Source organism: Thunnus maccoyii, chromosome 23, assembly GCF_910596095.1.
Source record: "Thunnus maccoyii chromosome 23, fThuMac1.1, whole genome shotgun sequence".
NCBI classification, from domain to species: Eukaryota; Metazoa; Chordata; class Actinopteri; order Scombriformes; family Scombridae; genus Thunnus; species Thunnus maccoyii.
Genome location: NC_056555.1, coordinates 14015934 through 14034271, shown reverse-complemented (window position 1 = coordinate 14034271; position 18338 = coordinate 14015934). Strand labels below are relative to the sequence as shown.

Below are 18338 nucleotides of genomic sequence, written 5' to 3'. Positions count from 1 at the left end.
CTTGTACCTGGACTGTGCTTCTTCACGACTACAATCACTTTAGAAGTACAATCAAACATTCAGAGTTGTGTTGCAGATACACATTTGCTGAGGTAGACATGCTGTTCCTTGACTGTGTTATATGTTTCAAATTTGAGGAAAACTCTTAGTTGAGAGTGCAATTTGTGTTAAGACAATATGCAGGAAGAATTAAACATGACAACTGCACAATTCAGTAGGATGAAGATATTCCCTTATTTGGTGTTTTGATGAAGGTGGTGGAGAGCGCTGTCCAACATGTCAGTCCAAAGTCTCCTATAGGTGTTCAAACAGGTTGAGATCTGGTGATTGCAAAGGCCATAGCATATGATTCACATCATATTCATACTCATCAAACCATTCAGTGACCCCTCGTGCCCTGTGAATTGGGGCATTGTCATCCTGGAAGAGACCACTCCCGTCAGGATAGAAATGTTTCATCAAAGGTGATGATTCAGAACAACTTTGTATTGACTTGCAGTGACTCTTCCCTCTAAGGAGACAAGTGGACCCAAACTATGCCAGCAAAATGCTCTCCACAACATAACAGAGCCACCAGATCCCCTCACTGTAGGGGTCGAGCATTCAGACCCGTACCGGTTTTTCTTTTAATTTGTCTCCCATCTGTATTCCAGAGGGACAGATTTCAATACTAGACATTTACAAACATGTTAAACCCAAATCCATACAACAACTGTTAAAATTCAGATACACTTTCCTCTGTTGTCAGATTAAATAAAACTCTGATATAAAGCAGTTTTTGGTTAGGTGACAAGACTACTACAGCACTTGAGATGTTCACACATCTCTTTTCTTTAGTTAGAAAGTACAGAGTTCCCATTCCTTTTGTAGAAATTTAGTTGAAAATTATTACACAAGAAAAACTGAGACAGCAAAAGGTGAGACAGGATTCAAACGATGCATACAGAATTGAGAATATATCCGCCATGACATATGTACAGAATATGAACGGTGTACATAGCCTGTGTTGTTTGGCAAAAGTGTATTTGTAATGGCAGTGTACTGAGACGTACACCCAACAAAATCCAGCAGTTGTGCAGTAATGCAGGCTGTCAGCTGGCTAAAATGTGAGGAGGAAATGACATCATGTGCAGTGTGAGGTCCTGGCACGACAACGTGGCCACGTTATAGAGAGTAAGACCATTAAAGTTCACATCAAACAAAACACATTAAAATCATTAAAATCATATCATACTATTCATTTATGTTTGTAACAAGGGTACAAGGTATTTTGGGACCCAGAAATAAATATCTGTTTTTACAAAAACCTGTAAAATTATAGAAAAGTTCATACCAAGTGGTACATGTGCATTGCTCAAGCTTTGTGTCAAGTTGGTGTACTTACACTGATATTGTAACTATGAAGTTAAAAATGCATATTAGACATTGCTAAAACATGAATGGAAAGGATCTATGATATATATTCCAGAGAGTATCAAATGCCAAATGCACCTCACAAATGCTTGCAGCCATTATGTTAGAAAATACAATTCCCTTTTCAGATAGTTAACATTTGCAGTATAATGGATGCAGTTGAGAAAAAAACAAACACAAAACATAGATTTCAGAATTGAAGGTCAATATGATCCTGTCAATAGGACCTCCAGCACCAAATACCCCTCTTCATCTGCTTTGGTTTTACTAATTACTGTAAAAAGTACAGTAAATACAAGCTTGGTCTATGTCCAGAAGGTGGCGACAGAGTCCTATTTCTCCACCTGTCTCCTTTATACTTGCACCTCTGCACCATGTATTTGAAAGCATGTTACTTTTTTGTCCACGTGCTCTCTTAATACAAGTTTTGTATTTTTAAATCCAAGAGGAATAAGATGTAATGTTCATTCCAGGCAGACGCCTCCTTTTGACAGATGTTTTTTCAGAGGACTGGCATTAGTGGCTCGACCCATCAACCCACAGCTGCTGGTCTAACCTGGCCATGGTCAGCTCCATGGGTCGGAGCGGTGTCTCTGGTTGTAGTTCTGGAGTTGGATTTGGTCTTTGATCTGGTTGATTAGCATCTGAGACAGGAGGATCCCAACCAGCTGCAGAGGAGAGAACATATGACAGATGCATCACCAGCAGCTGGCTGCAGCCTCTGAAGTGTCTACCTGTAGGGATTTGAGCACAACATGCATGTGTGTGTTGGTATGTAGGCTGCACACTACATCCTACCTGTGGTATGGACAGTCCCAGTGCAACACCTCCTAGTAAGAACAGGTTGCTGTGAATCCAGTTAACCAGTTTGTCTATACAGCCATTAGTGTAGATGTGGGTTCCAGCTTCAGCGTATTTAAATTCCTGCATGCCCTGGCCACACATGGTATTAATAACCTCCTGCACACATAGACATACACAGGGGGGAAATATATATATACATTAAAAAAAACATAACAAAATAAAAAAGGTATCAACAGAATCTCAAAAGAAGATGACCTTGTCTTTGGATGTGATACAACATGAGTAGGGGACAGAGCAGCGTTCTCTACTGGGATTGTTCTTGGTGCAGTTGAAGTACATGTTCTGGGACCAGTCAGTGTACGTTACGCCACCACAGCAGCCAAACTGAGGAGACATGTGGCATTAGAGATGGAAAAGATCAGAAACAAAAACTGAATTACTATTATTGCTCTGATATTTTTAAAGATAAAATGATGATGAAATATATTCCAGTATGGCGTGACTCCTGACAATTCAAAACTATGTTTGGACTTAAATCCTCACCTCTCTCTGACCAAAGTCAATAAGATTTTGCAGATCAATGTCATCTCTGTAGTGGACTATAGCATTGTTGATCACCTCAGTCACTCTATTCCTTGCCTGGCAAAGCATGTAAAAAGAGTAGTTTAAGAGTATGTACAAACATAACATAACATGAATATAAAATGCAAGTTTTCACATCAGTGGCATCACTGAGCAAGACATAAAACTGTTTATGTTTAAAGCCAACTCATCTTAAGCTCCTCATGTCTTAAACAAATAGAATCACATCAAATACCATCATGCATGTGAGCTCATTCTTACATTATGTTCAAGAGTAAAATTTTGCTGTAGTCAGCAAAGCCCAGCAGCGGGTGTTCTTTCACTATTCTTTACAATAAACAAATTGTCTATAAGAGCCCATAAAAACCATTTAAATTACCTTTTTTAAAGGTGCATCAATGATATTGTACAGTTTTAGCTTCTTGTGGATGACTAGATTTGATATATAATATAATAATTACAGTATATATATTTTCTATAATGGTTCTAGATCTTGTGTGGGATTTAGCAAACAACGAAACTAAACCAAACCAACAAAAAATAATAACAAAGGAATTGTATTGTTAAGTACCACCACATGGACTTTTTTCAAAGGAGACATCTGTTGGGATCAGTCAATCAATAAATCAATCGATAAATCAATCATTTACCAGGAGAATTAGAAAGAAACCAATGCGTTACAGGCATCACAAGTACAGTCATCACTTAAAACAACATGAAATTTAACACGAAAAAACACCTTTTCATGCACTGTAATTAGACAGCTTTGAGCTTAAGTAAATGGTTCTAGGAGATATATTTAAACACTCTGGGATTATTTCTTTACCTTATCTGAGAAGATGAATCCTAAAATACCAGCAGCCAGCTGGAGCAGGAAGATCACAGTCAGACAGATACAGAACTGCGAGAAGGAAAGAGAGAGATAGTAACACCACTGTAAGTTTTGACAGTTTTGAATTTTAAAAGTTAAATTCAGTGAGAATCTGTATCTCCATGCAAACGCAACTGTTACTTTTAACACTCTCAACTTGAAGGAGATGTACAATATTGGAAAAAACTAGACAACTAAAAGCTGATAAGACATGTTCCTCAAAAATCACAGTCACGGAAAATATATTATATCCTGATGGTTGAAAAACTGCTGACTTACTGTCTGCAGCAGGCAGATGTTTTCTCGCAGGGAGCCCACACAGCCACAGAAGGTGAGGATAAACATGAGGACCCCCACGACCATCAGCATCATAGCAGGGTCCACTGACAGACAAGCCCAAGCCGCCTCTGGGGTAAAGAAGAAAAGGGGGGTTCAGATACTGATGTGTACAGAGAAAAGTCTTGTCTTAACCTCTTGGAACAGAAAACATTTATCTTGGTGTATTTGTATTGTTACAAACACATTTCTTTTACTTTGCTGCATTTTATCTCCTGTACAACACAGATTTTGATACTGTTCTCTCACTGTGAGAGCAGCCTGACTAAAAAAAAAAAGCTTTGTGAAAACACACAGCCAACGCACAAGCACTGTTTTGACACTTGATACTCCCAGTATCTCACACCAAACATGGAGAAAGACGATATGTTCTATCAATGGAGAATAATTTACCTGCATGTTTCATCATGCGGGCATACACTCCAATTGACATCATCACCAGGGAGATTATCTGAAGAGAGCAGAGATGAAGAATGTTTTTATTATTATTATTTGTGCATTTCTAAATGTCAGAAATGGGGGATAATATGTGGGAAAACACCACCGTAGGTGAAAACCTTTTCTCTGTTCATACCTGCCCAGGGAGTGGCACTGCTCACAGGAATACTTACTCATGATTGTAAGACAGATGTGTGTGAGGTAGATATGAGTCATAAATATGGCTGTATTGATAAAACAAGTTAAGTTTACAAAAAAATACATGCTTTTAAGCCTCAATGCTCCTCTGTGGGAGCATTAAGATAGAATACCGCAAGTGTAGATGAGGAGATTCCGCAATCCACTCCGCTTCCATTTGATTTAATCGACCTGGCAGCAATTGGTACCTTTCTCTAAAACATAAAAGACCCTTTCACTCAGCGTACCTCTCTCAGTCTCAATAGAATAATAGGCAGCCCTTAGAAATACTCTTCCCACCCTGAATGAAATGGATCCAGTTACCACAGACACTGCTAGATTTGCTTGCCCCATTTTTTGTGGAGGTTTAGCCTCACAGTGAATAAACCAGACATCAAACTAAATAAAACTAACTGAACTAAATCTGATTCTTGCACAGTCTGAGACTGATTAATTGATAATGCTTTGGTTTCAGCTGATTTACTTATGCGAACTCATCAGACAAATAATTACCAAGATTATAACAATGAGTTTCCGTTTCCATGAAGTTTCTGAAGACTAAAGACAATCTAAACTAGAAAAGAACCGCACACACACAAACACACACACTGGAAGTAATCTTTGGTGTGTCCTACATACAGAGCTCATTGTAGCCAGAGGCAACAGAAATGACAACAACACATTCCATGTTGAAGAGCGTCAAGTTTTTACACAACCTTGTTCTGTTTGTACATGGCCACAAGTCACATTAACAGCTTCGACGCATCTGACACACTCATAAAAGGTTTGTTTCAAAGGTAAAGCTGAAAATATACAGTAGAAGTAAGTACATGAAGAAGAGGTATTAGCAAGTAAAGAGGTACGCCTGAAACGTCCTCTTCTTGTTCTCAGTGGCTTTCAATATGTTTGAACTCAATATCTTTCAGTTCTCTCTGTCTGTGTGGTTTTCTGTAGGGTTTCTGCTGAGCTGTAAACCAGAAAATGTCCTTGCATTACACTAAACCTCACCGAGTTTAATCTGTAACTACAGATCAGCTCTAAAATGTTGTAAGTCAGAAATCTCCTTATGTTGAACTTTCTGAGCACCTGACACTTAGCAAACCCACCGATATGAACTTTGCTTTGTTTACACCCTGAAACCGAGCTTTGCTGTTACTTAGACACAAGTCTGCACACAAATCTGCACGGCCCCCATAAGCATATGGAGCAATGAAAATTTGTGTTCCTTGGCAACCGAACCAGTGAAAGCAGATTGGTATAAAGTACAGTGTATGGTGCCTGAAAAAGAAAAAAAAAACTCCAGCTTTGTTGACTGAGTGAGGGCATTTTCTGCATTGTTATTGGCATGACAACAATAGGTTAGTGCTTATCTCGGAAGAAATCCCATTGACAAATATCTGATGCTATCTGATGCTTCCTGATTTGCAAAGAAAGAGCAAAACTTGTTCACAGTCCAATGACTGAGCAGCAAACACCTGGTGTGTGTGTGTGTGTGTGTGTGTGTGTGTGTGTGTGTGTGTGTGTGTCAGCTATGCATATTAAAGTCCCAGTGTCCTTTTCCTAGACACTGTTTCACTTTTGGTTAAACAACAACTAATTCAAACAAAGCAGTGTGTACTCCAACTGCCAGCAAACATAATCGTGGTCTCACACTTTGAGGATAAACACATGAAACACAGTGTCTGTCATGGTTGGAATAACTAAAATCCTGAAAAAGTGTCTTTAAACTCATAATTTTATTAACCAATACTTTAGTTTAAGTAATAGATTAAATCTGACCTGCCAAAAAAACACAAATGATAAATATAAAATGACCACTTTTTGATTTGTATCAACTATTTCGTCTAATAGCATAAGAACACTCACCCAAAATAGGAAATTAAACAGGAACAGCAGATATTTGACAACAGGACTGACATAAGAGAAGTCATTTCCAGGTGCGCCTCTGCGTCTTCCTCCCATGTCGACAAATATCCGTTTTAATCCAAGTTTGCGCGTAAATATCAGCTGTCTGAAAAAATGTGTTTCCGAAAGCTAGTCAGGATGATGATGATGAAGAGCTGCTCATTTTCTTGTAATATTTCAATTGAGTCATACAGCAGGTAGAGATCTGTCGCAAGCTGCCGCTAGCGCAGTCTGGCACTGACTGGACGCGTAAAAACTGGGTGTGTCACTCCTGTGTCTCACGTCTAAACAGTGATCATGTGATACAACCTGCGGCAGGAGCTCCTGAATCTGAGCTCCAGGGTCCCATCGTGACTGACCCCGCGGGCGTGAAGCAAATTCAGGAGTAGCTACTCTGTTTTTCACTCTAACAGTGAGCATCTGATTCCTTGAACAAAATACAGGACCTCGTCAAAATTAATTATACCTTTTGGAGATTTTAGAAACCTGATCTTAAACCTCTCAACCTCTACTTGCCATTGTCTTACATTTTTATTTATATCATCATTTATTTATTAATCGAATGATCTACCCTAATTGGAAAGTTTTACACAACTGTAATTTATTTTACATTTTAATTATCTTAATGTATCTATAAAATTACCTCCCTAATTGGGACGTTTTAATGGCTTTTTATTAGCTAAGTGTGGTATTTGCCTTTACTCTGTTAACTCTTTGTTGTTTTCCCTTTTCTCTTCTTCTGTGATGGACTGGATGTCATTGCAAAGATCTCTCAAGTATAAATAAAGGATGAATGACAAAGAGAAATTGATATTATTCCAAATTTAAAGTATATTTTTAGATGGAAGATGGTAAAATGTTTAGTTCCATTAATGACAGAATACTTGCAGTGTGTTTTTTGGGTATCTATTATGCGTTTACATGTCAAAATACATTTTAATTTATCAGCCAATTTGATGTAAGTGTGGCTTCAGTACATATAAATATATCAATAGATGAAAGAACAGACACATGCATTAAACGTTTTTATTTTGAGGATGTCTCTAAATACACACTGTATAAAACCTGTTTAAGATGAATTCATAATGAGCTCATGTGGAATTAATAAAAAGTTTATTAGTATCAATGATTTATCAGTTATATGCTGATGTTTTATAACAGATTACATCACCAATGGTGTGAAGCTTTCTGGTTTATGTTTTATGTTATGTTTATGTTAGAACATGAACAGTTTTGATCATTTGCAAAACATGATTGAGATTAATATAATGAATATTACAATACCTCTTTGACTGATAATTCTCAAACTATATGTCTACTTCCTCTCATATAATGTGTGTATTTATATCTAAGGGGAATTTTAGTGTCTAACTAAAATGTAAGTATAACTATTGTTATTTATTTTATCATGACTAGTTATTTTATCATGACTAGCTGATAAAATAACATATTTTCACTGTTTTCATGACACCAATTATTTATCTATTTTTTAATTGAGTGGAAATGAACAATTAAATATAAACAATACAATGCAGTACACTAATTTGTGAGTAAGGGATAAATCACAAATAACTTGATCATTGATAAATCATAATACAAAACCTGACATAAGACAAAAAATATTGCATTGTAACTGCTACGTTCTGCTATACATCTATAAGTTTATGATAGTCCAATGTCCACAAGATCAGATGTCTCTTCTGAATTCAAATTAAAGCCTACTGAAGCATATTGCAGCATTTCTGGTTCATTACTGTAACATAAAGTAGCACAATCCATGCACAGTCTTTTTATGGACAAAGAATGGCAATAGAGGAAGCCAACTGCTAGTCTTTTTAAGGGAGCATGGTTGGAAATGTAAGGCACTTAGGGCATGTAAGTTAATCTGCATGAGGAGAAACTGATGATGATACTGAGATGGAAGGGTTAATGTCCTCATTCTCCCAGAAAGTTTTGTTGATCGGTTCATCAGCATCCTCATCTTCATAAAATCCATAATCGGTAAGTTTATCGATTTCCTTTAGAAAGAAAGACTCCCTCCAGGTGTGGCAGGCAAGGTACAATTAAAGGTTTGGCTCTCTGGCATGTGCTACTTCTCAGGGAGAGTTTGGGAGTGAGGACAGAACATGGAAGATGCTTCTAGTATGGAGGAGACGAGGGGACGAGGGCCACATCCACAATATCTATCTAGCTCTGGATATAGCTTCCTGGAGGAGGCAATGATAGTAGAAGTACTAATTTGCCCTCAATGAATACAACTGGGTTAAAATCAATAGAATGCACATCTACAGCTAACTGTGACTGATTCAGTATCATTTTACACTGTAAAACACATTAAATGTGTATCTTGACTCAGATTCTTCATGGTGTTCTACCAGCTCTGTTCGTTTGATGATGGCTTTGGGAACTCCTCTGAGTGACCAGATGACATCTGCCTGAAAATTATGCAAAACACAACCAGTTAAAGAGCTGTTGATGTGTTATTATGCCTCTGAAATGTAGTTTAGTGCGTGTGTGGGTTCTTTAGTTTACCACTTCCTTGTTTGCACAGGTTATCAGTCATTTGAAAGTTATAATAGAGAGAAGCAAAGGAGAACAAAACAAACATCTTTGTCAGCTGGAAACACCCTCATTTTGCTGGGGACTTCTGAATGTGAACTCCAAGAGGAGAAGTATGGCCTGAGAAAGACATGCACATAAAGCTGAGGTAGAAACTGCTGCAGGAGAAATATGTGACAAAGCAACAGTGTACCTGAAATGGAAAACATCAGGGGTAAAAATAAATCTACCTGGTGCTAGACTTTATTTAATTTTGCAAATAGTATCCTTTATACATACTGATGAAGCAGATGATGCGACTTGCATTAGGTTGGGTTGTAAAGACTGCAGGTGTGAGGTGGAGCTGCATCTGGTTGTCATCTGGTTGAGGCTAATGGTGGCTGCCAATGGTTGTAGGTGGAAGATGGGGACTGTGGGTGGGGCTGCAGCTGTCTGCCAGATTCTGTAAATAGATTCTGGGGATGGAATTTCTTGGCAGAAACTGAAGGTGGTGGCAAGTGAAGGCTGGGAGCATAGATGGCTGGCAGGGGACTGAAGGTGGCTGCTGGCAGAGGCTGTAGGCGGAGGCTGCAGGTGGAGGTTCGGCTTCAGCTGTCTGCCACAATCTGGCTGCAGAGGCAGTGGCTTCAGGATGCTGGCAGAGGTTGAAGATGGGAGGTTCGGGCTGCAGCTTTCTGCTAGAATCTGTAGGTGGAGGCGGCGGCTGCGGGATGCTGATTGAGGCTGAAGTCAGGAGCTAGAGGAGATTGTAGGCGGAGGTTCGGGCATCAGCTGTCTGCCAGAATCCGCAGGTGGAGGCGGCAGCTGCAGCTTGCTGGCAGAGGCTGAGGGCAGGAGCTAGAGGAACCGGCTGTAATTAAACAGTTTATATATGGTAAAGTTGAGTGATACATTGTGATTAGAGATTCACGTGATAATGATTGAAACATACCTCAGTGTATCATGGACCACTTCATGGTAGATTCTGGTACTCTTCCACTGACCGGTTATGTATTTTGAGGGGGCTGTTTGAGGGGGCAGTGGAGGGCTGGGGGCTGCTGGAGACCATATTTGAGATCACTGGCAGGTCAGCAGGTGCGTTGGGAACAAATCCAACACCTCTGGATGTACAGCAACTGGAGAGGAGGGCTGAGGAGTGGGAGCCAACACCTCTGGGGGTTCAGGAGAAGGTTTGGAAGGACGGGCCACGGTGGTCCGCTTCCTCCTCTAGGGAGGGTTGGCAGTGGTGTCAGAGTGTCGGCGCTTTGGGATTAATTTCGGCACCTGAGGAAGGCCAGTAATACACAAGTGACAGACAAGTGGCGCAACAGTAAACTTTTTACATAACAACATATTTTTACAGTCTCACAAGAGAAAAATCTACATCAGACTCACTGCAGAGGACTGGTTTGTCCAGTAAGACCTTCACAGATTTTGTCCATTTTACAGCCCTTTAACAGAGCAACCTTTTTTTTTCTTTCAAATTTTACTCCACTAGCTACAAGAAGATTTTCAATCGGTAGCCTGAATAGATATTAATAAGAATATGAAACAAATATGCACAAAATTTTAATAATTTAGGTCTTAAAAGAATATTTTGATGCATATATTTTGATTTTGTGTATGAATGATGATCATATATAAATGATGCACCTGCAGACATACATACGTAACACATCTGTTTTTAAAGTCACATCTCACCTCTGTAACCTAAAGTTTCATTTAAACAACCTGCAAAAGGCCTGAGATCAATGAATGAATGTCCTTTTATTTGAATGTGTGTATGACTGATCTAGAAAAATGATGTTTCATTGTAATAATATGCCTAATTGGTCATTTATCTCATCAAACCTGCCAGAATTCTCTTCCTAAAAACTGCATGTGAATGAAGCAGCCAGTTTAGAGTACGAATATATGATATATATTTCAACTCTAGTGTCACACTTTTTCTCTTGTAATAGTTTCACTGTCACAATGCTATTGAGAGAGGAACAAGAACAAGAACAAGAGTTACTTTGTTGTCCAGGTAAGGCTAGATACAAACTGGCCTGAGCTGCCAACTGTGCAGGAGTTGTATTTGGAACTGTGCTGAGTTGTCTTAGTAATCAAGGAAGGTCTTAACAGATGTGGTCCATGTTTGGCAGAGCTGCACCCCTTCTGGATGTTGTAGCAGTCCTCCACCACCTGAGGGCACAACAGGACAAAACATGTCAGGGAGAAAATCAGAGTTAAAAACAGAAGATTATCTGTGTGTACTTTTATTTAAATGCGCACCAACATCTGTGATCAGTAACCTACATATACACATCTGGACAATTCCCATTACACCAATGGACTTTAAAGAGCACACATTGGCCCCCGTGAGAGCAGATATGTTCCTACTGTAACTTGATAGATCATAGAGCCACATGTAGATGTTTGCCACTTATTACCAGTTTGATTTAAAAAACAGCTTCATATTTCTATGAGAACAGGTGCTGTTCTGCTTTCAGAGACGCTAATCAACTGCATGGTATGAATTTTTTTTTCTGGATTCCAGCTATTTAGTGGCATATAAATTAGTGTATTCACTGTGTGTTAATATTAGTTATTTGATTATCCATCAAGTATTAACTAATAACTTAAACTAATAGTGACTTGATCATTTCTTAAAAGTTAGCATTAGGAATATTTGATACATAGTGAATGAATTCATGCATTAATTATGCATATCATTACTTATATATATATATTGCAAAACTAACCTTTGGATTGGCAAAGGTGTGAAAAAAGTGGCAAATGTGCGCCATCTACTGGTTAAAACAAAAATGATTTTCCCAGTGGCCCAACGCAGTGGTATTCAGACTTCTTCATGTCAAGGATCCCTAAACTCACATTAATTAGACCACGGATCCCACGTTGACAAGATTTTGTCCCAGGCTGCCCCATCTAATAATATTTTTGCTTTTAGATGTTTTATTACCGAAAGTGTATGAAACCCATGACCAAAATAGTCATAAATCCTGTCATTGTGTTACTTATGGATGGAATTATAGTGAAAATAAATTATTCCCCCTTTTTGCTGGGGACCCCCTGGAACTAGCTCAAGGACCTTTGAGAATCACTGTCCTAAAGAACCACCTCCATCTGTGAATGCGAAAATAAGTAACTTGCCACTTTCCTCTGCTCTTATAATCTTTACAGTATCTCCACGTTGTCTTCATCACATCAAAATACTTTTTTTTTTTTAGTTTAGGTCAACTTTCCGACTTTTATTTTGACGGAGTTTTCATAACATCCGCTTCACCCGGAAGTTGTAGCTAATTGTATTTCTTTGAAAGATGAATGCGAAAGTGGTACTTTGTCCATTTTCTAGGCGTTTTTAAAGTATGAAAATGGCGTGGAAGAGCAAAGGTTTGTAGGATTGTTTATCTAATTACCCGCTAGTATTAGTTGTCTGTCATCTCAGCGATTTATACAGTTATTAATACAGTTATTAAGCGAACGTTAGCTAACTGATTCTCTGCCTTGAGTTGAGGAAAAATCTCCTACAACTGATTATTTGGAGCCTCTGTTGCTAAAATGTACTCTATACGATGTCCTCTGCAGGTTCTCCTCTTCCTTTGGCCTCCTTACATCTTCTGGTTCCTCCAGTGAGGCTCATGTCTGCTTTCATGTGGCAGATAATGCAGCAGCACAGCGTGACGCAGTACGACCAGTTGGTGGACTTCATCAGTCTGGTGACAGAGTCCGTCCCGGAGCTCCTGAGTCTCGGTCAGAGAGCTCAGCTCATGCTGGGCCTGAGAGCAAGGGTGAGGAGTTACACTGAACTGTGATCCTTCTTCCCTGGCGTCCTAAATAAATGTGAAAGTCAATGATGCTAAGATGGTCTCAGCTGTCTCCCAACATATTTAACATACAAGGACGACTACTGTAAGAAACAACCATCATAGCAAAATGTTACCTTGATTTCTCTCAAAACATTATTTAAACCCCTTTTCTTAGTGTTTGATAATTTAAATTAGGACCCATGGCAAACCTGAACTCAATAAATAGTTCCATCTAATAAAGCTGCAGACAGAATTAGGTGCTTTTTACTGGGGTCCCCAGGACCCCAACACGTTTTTAAAAAGCACTAATTAAAACAGAAACAGAAAAAAATGATATGAAGTCATTTTGAAAAAAATAGATTGACAAAGTCATGAAAAATTGGAATGATAGTGTAAAGCACCTGTGAGATATGAGTAACTTATACCTCTGGGATCTGCAGGAACCCCAGTCAGTAGATTAAGGCTAAGATTATTACATTATTATTATTATTATTATTACTATTTTTTTACATTTTGGGGATAAAGAATATTGGCAGATTGATTGGATGCGTCGAAATTTTTACTTTTTCCTTCATTATCCATTATGTGCATCAGGGAAACATTGACTGGAGATGATTGGAATTTTCCTTTGTGGTTAAATAGTGTTTGGAGGTTGTTGTGCAACTTGCAATTGCAAAATAGTTCTTATAAGTTTTTTTGAATGTCAAAAATGTTACTTCTCGAAATTCCCACTATATTTTTCTGAGCTTTAAACAATGCTTGACTGACACTGGATTTCTGAGGCCAGTGCCTAAATAGACATTCAACATTTTCACAGATTCTGTTATATTTGTGATATTATCACAGATAACAATAATCTCAGTTTTCCCTTTCCTTGCCCTCATTGACGATTATGTATGTCAACGTTATATACCTTTCTTGTGTCATATAGTGAAGCTAGATTGTTTAGATTATTACATATTTTATCCTTATAAAAACAAGGACCATAATGGGTTAAGTTTCACTGCATTTTTCTTCATGTTTCACTACTGAATGAATAATCCAAATTTGAGCAGATGAATGAATGAGTTCAGGATTTCCCAACAGCCTTTTCCTGCCGTTTCATGCTTCTTTGAGTAACCTGTGTCCCATCTCTGCCCCGCTGCAGGTGGTTCTGGAGTTGTGTCGTGGTGACGGCCTCGCCAACCTGCAGACCATCCAGACCCACCTGGATAAAATCCATGAACTGAGCTCCACTGATCAGCTGGTGGGTTTCCAAATTCAGAGCTGCTTCAAAAACAAAAAAATATCAACAAGACACTCGTGGAGGGAAATACTGGTGTATGTTTTTCTGAATACAAGCATTAATTAAACACCTAAATGTAGAATCCAAAGCAACTTTATTTTTGTCTACCATTTGACAGGCCTGTGCTGATATACTGAAGAGCTCATACACCAACTTTGCCAATCTGGTTCAGAAGTTGTTGAGTGTTCCCTTTGAAAAGGAGTCATTCTTCCAAGTGAGTGCGTCTGTGAGGAATCCACATCTCTTGAGGATCAAGAGAAAAGGAAATAACAGTCGTTTAAATCCAAAACGCTTACTGTTTCTGTAGGAGGTGTTCCCTGCGACCTACGGCTCTTCCTACGACCAAAAACTGCAGCAGCTGATGTCTGAGTTCCTGTCCAGGCTGGAGCAGCTGCTGCCCATACCAGACCTGCAACAGGTGCGTCAGCAGCAAATCAAATGCCAGAATGATAGTGATACTGTTACATATACAGAAATATCACATAATAAGAAAACAAAACAAACACTGTGACATTATTTATCTTAACATAAACGCATGTACTATTTTTCATCGTAACAGGCATTTGAAGTGAAATGAAATGTTTAATTCAGGCCAAATTCATTGCATGGCTTGTTTTTGAGCATAAAATGTGTGAATCATTCTGAATAATAAGGCTGAGTTACAACCGTAAACAATGCTCATGTGTTTTCTTCTTTTTGTGCTGTGCCATCAGTATTTAGTATTGCTTCACTAGTCAACCCGCATCTCTGTGATCTTCTTTCTTCAGACAACAGCTTGGCTCACTGAAACAACATCGGCGACAAAAGAATTTGGACTGCATCTGTCTGAACCCTTGGCACTGAAGACTCTCCTGCTTCATCACAGACAGCTGGGAACTCTTAGCTCTGGTGAGTTTTAACAGATCGTATGGCTGGTTTTATTGGTTAGAGATTTCTTGAGAAGAGACAAGAGGAACAGAGTTTTTATGTAGTTTCCATCTCTGTAAAAGACCAAAGTTTTCTCACAGTCTGTCATTTATTTCTTTTACAACACAGGAATTTATGTTCCCAATTACAACACTGATAAATGACGGTAATGTGTAAAATGTTAATGGTCTTCCTCCTCTGATGACAGATGAGGAGATCCTTCTTCCCACGCTGGCCCTCCGTGCTCAAACTGAAGTGGAGAAGTACACGGAGCCCAATAGTGAGGATGATGATTATGACAATGAGGTGGAGAGACTGGTGTATGAGGATTTAGAAGAAGACTCAAGTCAAAGCTCAGATGTCTCCACAGATGACTGGTCGCCAAAAAAGAAATCAGGTTAGACAAACCAGCAGCAGCAGCAGCAGCAGATCAGATTTTGTCTAGAATCAATCGATCCATTACACTAACTTGTTGTGTTTTATGCTGTTTCAAGGTCATCTGTCACATCTATTCATCTGCCCTCAGTGTTCTTTCACTCACCGCACAAAGAGGAAGGTCCAAGAGCACATCCAGAGCGAGCACCAAAAAACTGCTCTCATTAAAGAAAAGGAATCAGTGAAAAAAACCAGAGCAAAGACTCGGCAAAAAAGTAAAGACTTGATCGCTGATGAGAAGAAAGCAGACGGCAACTCGGAGAAAAAGAGGGAACGCAAACAAAAAGACGGTCTAGAAAAAAAGAGGGAACGCAAACAGAAGAAGGACAACTTGGAAAACAAGGAGCGACGCAGACGGAAAGAGCCCACGGGGGAAGACAAAAGGTTTCTGAGCACGCGACAGGTGAGCAAAAACTTCACCGAGGAAGAAACCAAATGCTCGACGTGCAAAAAGGTTTTTGAACATCCGAATCAGCTCAAAACCCACATGAGGCTCCACACATTCCCGTTCCGCTGCAGCCAGTGCGAGAAGGGATTCACCAGCCCGTCAGGCTTTTATCAGCACCAGAGACTCCATAAGAAAGGGCGAATATTTATCTGCAGCCAGTGCAACAAGGGATTCCTGTGCAACTATTCACTCAAGCAGCACGAACGCTTGCACGAAGGCCCCTCCAACCTGTGCACCATCTGCGGGAAAAGCTTCAGCAAAGCGGGCATCACAAGACACATGCAGATGCACAAAGGGGAGAAGAATTACTTGTGCACCACCTGCGGCAAGTCGTTTCTGTCTTCAGGAGAGCTGCTGCTGCACACGCGCTCTCACACGGGCGAGATGCCGTACACCTGCACCCACTGCGGGAAGGGTTTCTCCAGCAAGAGCCACCTGAATGTTCACACGCGCTCTCACACGGGGGAGCGTCCGTACCTGTGCTCAGAGTGCCCGAAGCGTTTCCTCACGCTTAACTGCCTGAAGAGACACACGCTCAGCCACAACGGAGTGAAACCGTTTAAGTGTCCAAACTGCGAGAGAGAATTCTCCCAGCAGGGGAATTTAAAAAGACATCTGGCAACTCATAAACCTGATACGTAATGTTTGGTTTTTTATTGTTGTGTCATGCAACTGGCAGGAATCATGTAGTCGTTTGTAATACCTGGACAAGTTCTTTGAAAACCTGAGAAAAACCTAAATTAATTTTAATCGCAGTAACACAAATAAACATCCATGTTTATAAAATCCTTCTGTTCATCATTTTAGCTGCTGTTTACAATCACCAATATTGATTCTATTGTTTTATTCTAGGGTTGTCTTGTCTTTTTATCCACACACACACAAAGTTAATTCGGCATGTTTGTTATATTTGAGAGCCAGCAAAAAGCTTTGCATTCAAAACATTATCAACCTTGTTAGAAACATAATAAGCAAACTTGCATATCGTTAAAAGGATGATGTAACTTTGGTAGTTTCTAGCATTTTCTAGTTACACTTGCTCAACGTGATGTATGACCAACCTCATTTATCTATAAGGTGATTTTCATATCTCAAGATGTAATGTAAGTTATGAACAATACACTAAAACATGCAATATCACTCAAATGGTCCCTTAGACAGTCATTGTGTTATTATGGAAGATCATCTATCAATACATCTACATTTGTTTCATATAAAGTGATCAGAAATTGGTAATCCAGAATTCATAATGGATTTGGATAGTAAAACATCTGATGTGACCTGTGACACCTTTTTGAAGTTCATTAGTGTTCAATCAGTGATTCTGGTGCTCCTTGTCCAAATTAGGTGTATTTGAATGCTTGGATAGTCTTCATACAGTTACTGACTATACATTTAATGGCATGTGTAAGTTGCTTAATAGCTGTGTGTCACGATTGGTCTACTCAGATGAATTGCCTGGAAAAAAAATACCTGAAACACTTGTGCTGGAGCCACAGACATCCGGATGTAAGAGGGAAGTGAAAAACACAGCTGTATGAAATGCAATTTATTTGCAATTTTTTAATAACATCATTCCTCAGATAAAAATGCAATGTTACAGGAATATACATCAGATATTAATTTAAAACTTGCTTTCAAGGGACCATACAGTCTAAATATACTTTTTCCTTTTTTATTTACTGGTAGCGTGCGTTATAAGCAAGACAGACTCTGTCACCAATGACAGACTGACAAGTTACAGATACAAACTGTACATTACTTATTTACAAATCAACTTTTTGTTTGGTTTTTCATTTCACTTTTTTTTGAAAATAGGAGTAGAAAAAGTGATTGAATTAATATTCTGATTTATTTCATTTGTATTCTTTCGCTTTCTAAAATCTAAAATGAAATGAATGAACAAATGAAAAAAACAAAACAAACAAAATCAAGAACTCTCCTTTAGAAAAAGATAGAGAAGAAGAAGAAGAAGAAGAAGAAGAAGAAGAAGAAGAAGAAAAAGGGTGTGTCAACTGTGAGACCATGCAGTCGTCACCGAGGAGACGTGGTAACTGAGGCGACCAAATGATGTTGGGCCCGTGTCACTTAGCAACCTCAGAACCAATGAAAACCCTCGCACAGTGGAGGGGGGAGTGGCTTATGTTAAAGAACTCAAGTTATCAGTGGCCACCTGCCTCCGAAGCTACCGCAAGCACAATAACACACTCTAGTTCATTTTTTTTTTGACCATAAATAGTGCTGTTATTAAATACTACATTTAACAGTAGCGTCACTACCAATATTACAACAAATAGGTTGTTGGTCTCTGTCTGAACACCTCTCTCTCTCTCTCTCTCTCTCTCTCTCTCTCTCAAATAAAACAAAACCCAAACTTGAGGATTAACAGAT

The 18338-nt window shown here is 39.1% G+C and overlaps 2 protein-coding genes and 1 long non-coding RNA gene across 7 annotated transcripts; 1 reads left to right on the top strand and 2 right to left on the bottom strand.

Annotated features, from left to right (window-relative positions):
- Window positions 1–498: 498 nt before the first annotated feature.
- tspan33a (tetraspanin 33a) lies at window positions 499–6781 on the bottom strand. Its single transcript, XM_042403608.1, has 8 exons — window positions 6488–6781; window positions 4400–4457; window positions 3950–4077; window positions 3626–3700; window positions 2761–2856; window positions 2473–2601; window positions 2212–2373; window positions 499–2081 (listed from the first exon to the last, which is right to left on the bottom strand). Exons 1-8 carry the CDS (start codon window positions 6581–6583, stop codon window positions 1980–1982), a joined length of 846 nt encoding a protein of 281 aa, XP_042259542.1. The 5' UTR covers window positions 6584–6781; the 3' UTR covers window positions 499–1979.
- A 1197-nt stretch (window positions 6782–7978) lies between these two features.
- On the bottom strand, window positions 7979–12708 carry LOC121890595. 5 transcript variants are annotated; one of them, XR_006093840.1, is made up of 6 exons: window positions 12632–12708; window positions 11079–11248; window positions 10017–10348; window positions 9365–9935; window positions 9133–9205; window positions 7979–8961 (listed from the first exon to the last, which is right to left on the bottom strand). It is a non-coding gene; the product is annotated as an uncharacterized LOC121890595 (long non-coding RNA). The 5 variants fall into 5 exon arrangements; XR_006093839.1 differs by having other exon boundaries at window positions 7979–9205; XR_006093842.1 differs by lacking the exon at window positions 9133–9205.
- On the top strand, window positions 12339–16733 carry LOC121890564 (putative zinc finger protein 286B). Its single transcript, XM_042402974.1, has 8 exons — window positions 12339–12457; window positions 12653–12855; window positions 14021–14119; window positions 14277–14372; window positions 14466–14576; window positions 14926–15046; window positions 15273–15461; window positions 15559–16733. The coding sequence occupies exons 1-8, from the start codon at window positions 12433–12435 to the stop codon at window positions 16587–16589; spliced, it is 1875 nt and encodes a 624-aa protein (XP_042258908.1). The 5' UTR covers window positions 12339–12432; the 3' UTR covers window positions 16590–16733.
- The last annotated feature ends 1605 nt before the right edge of the window (window positions 16734–18338 follow it).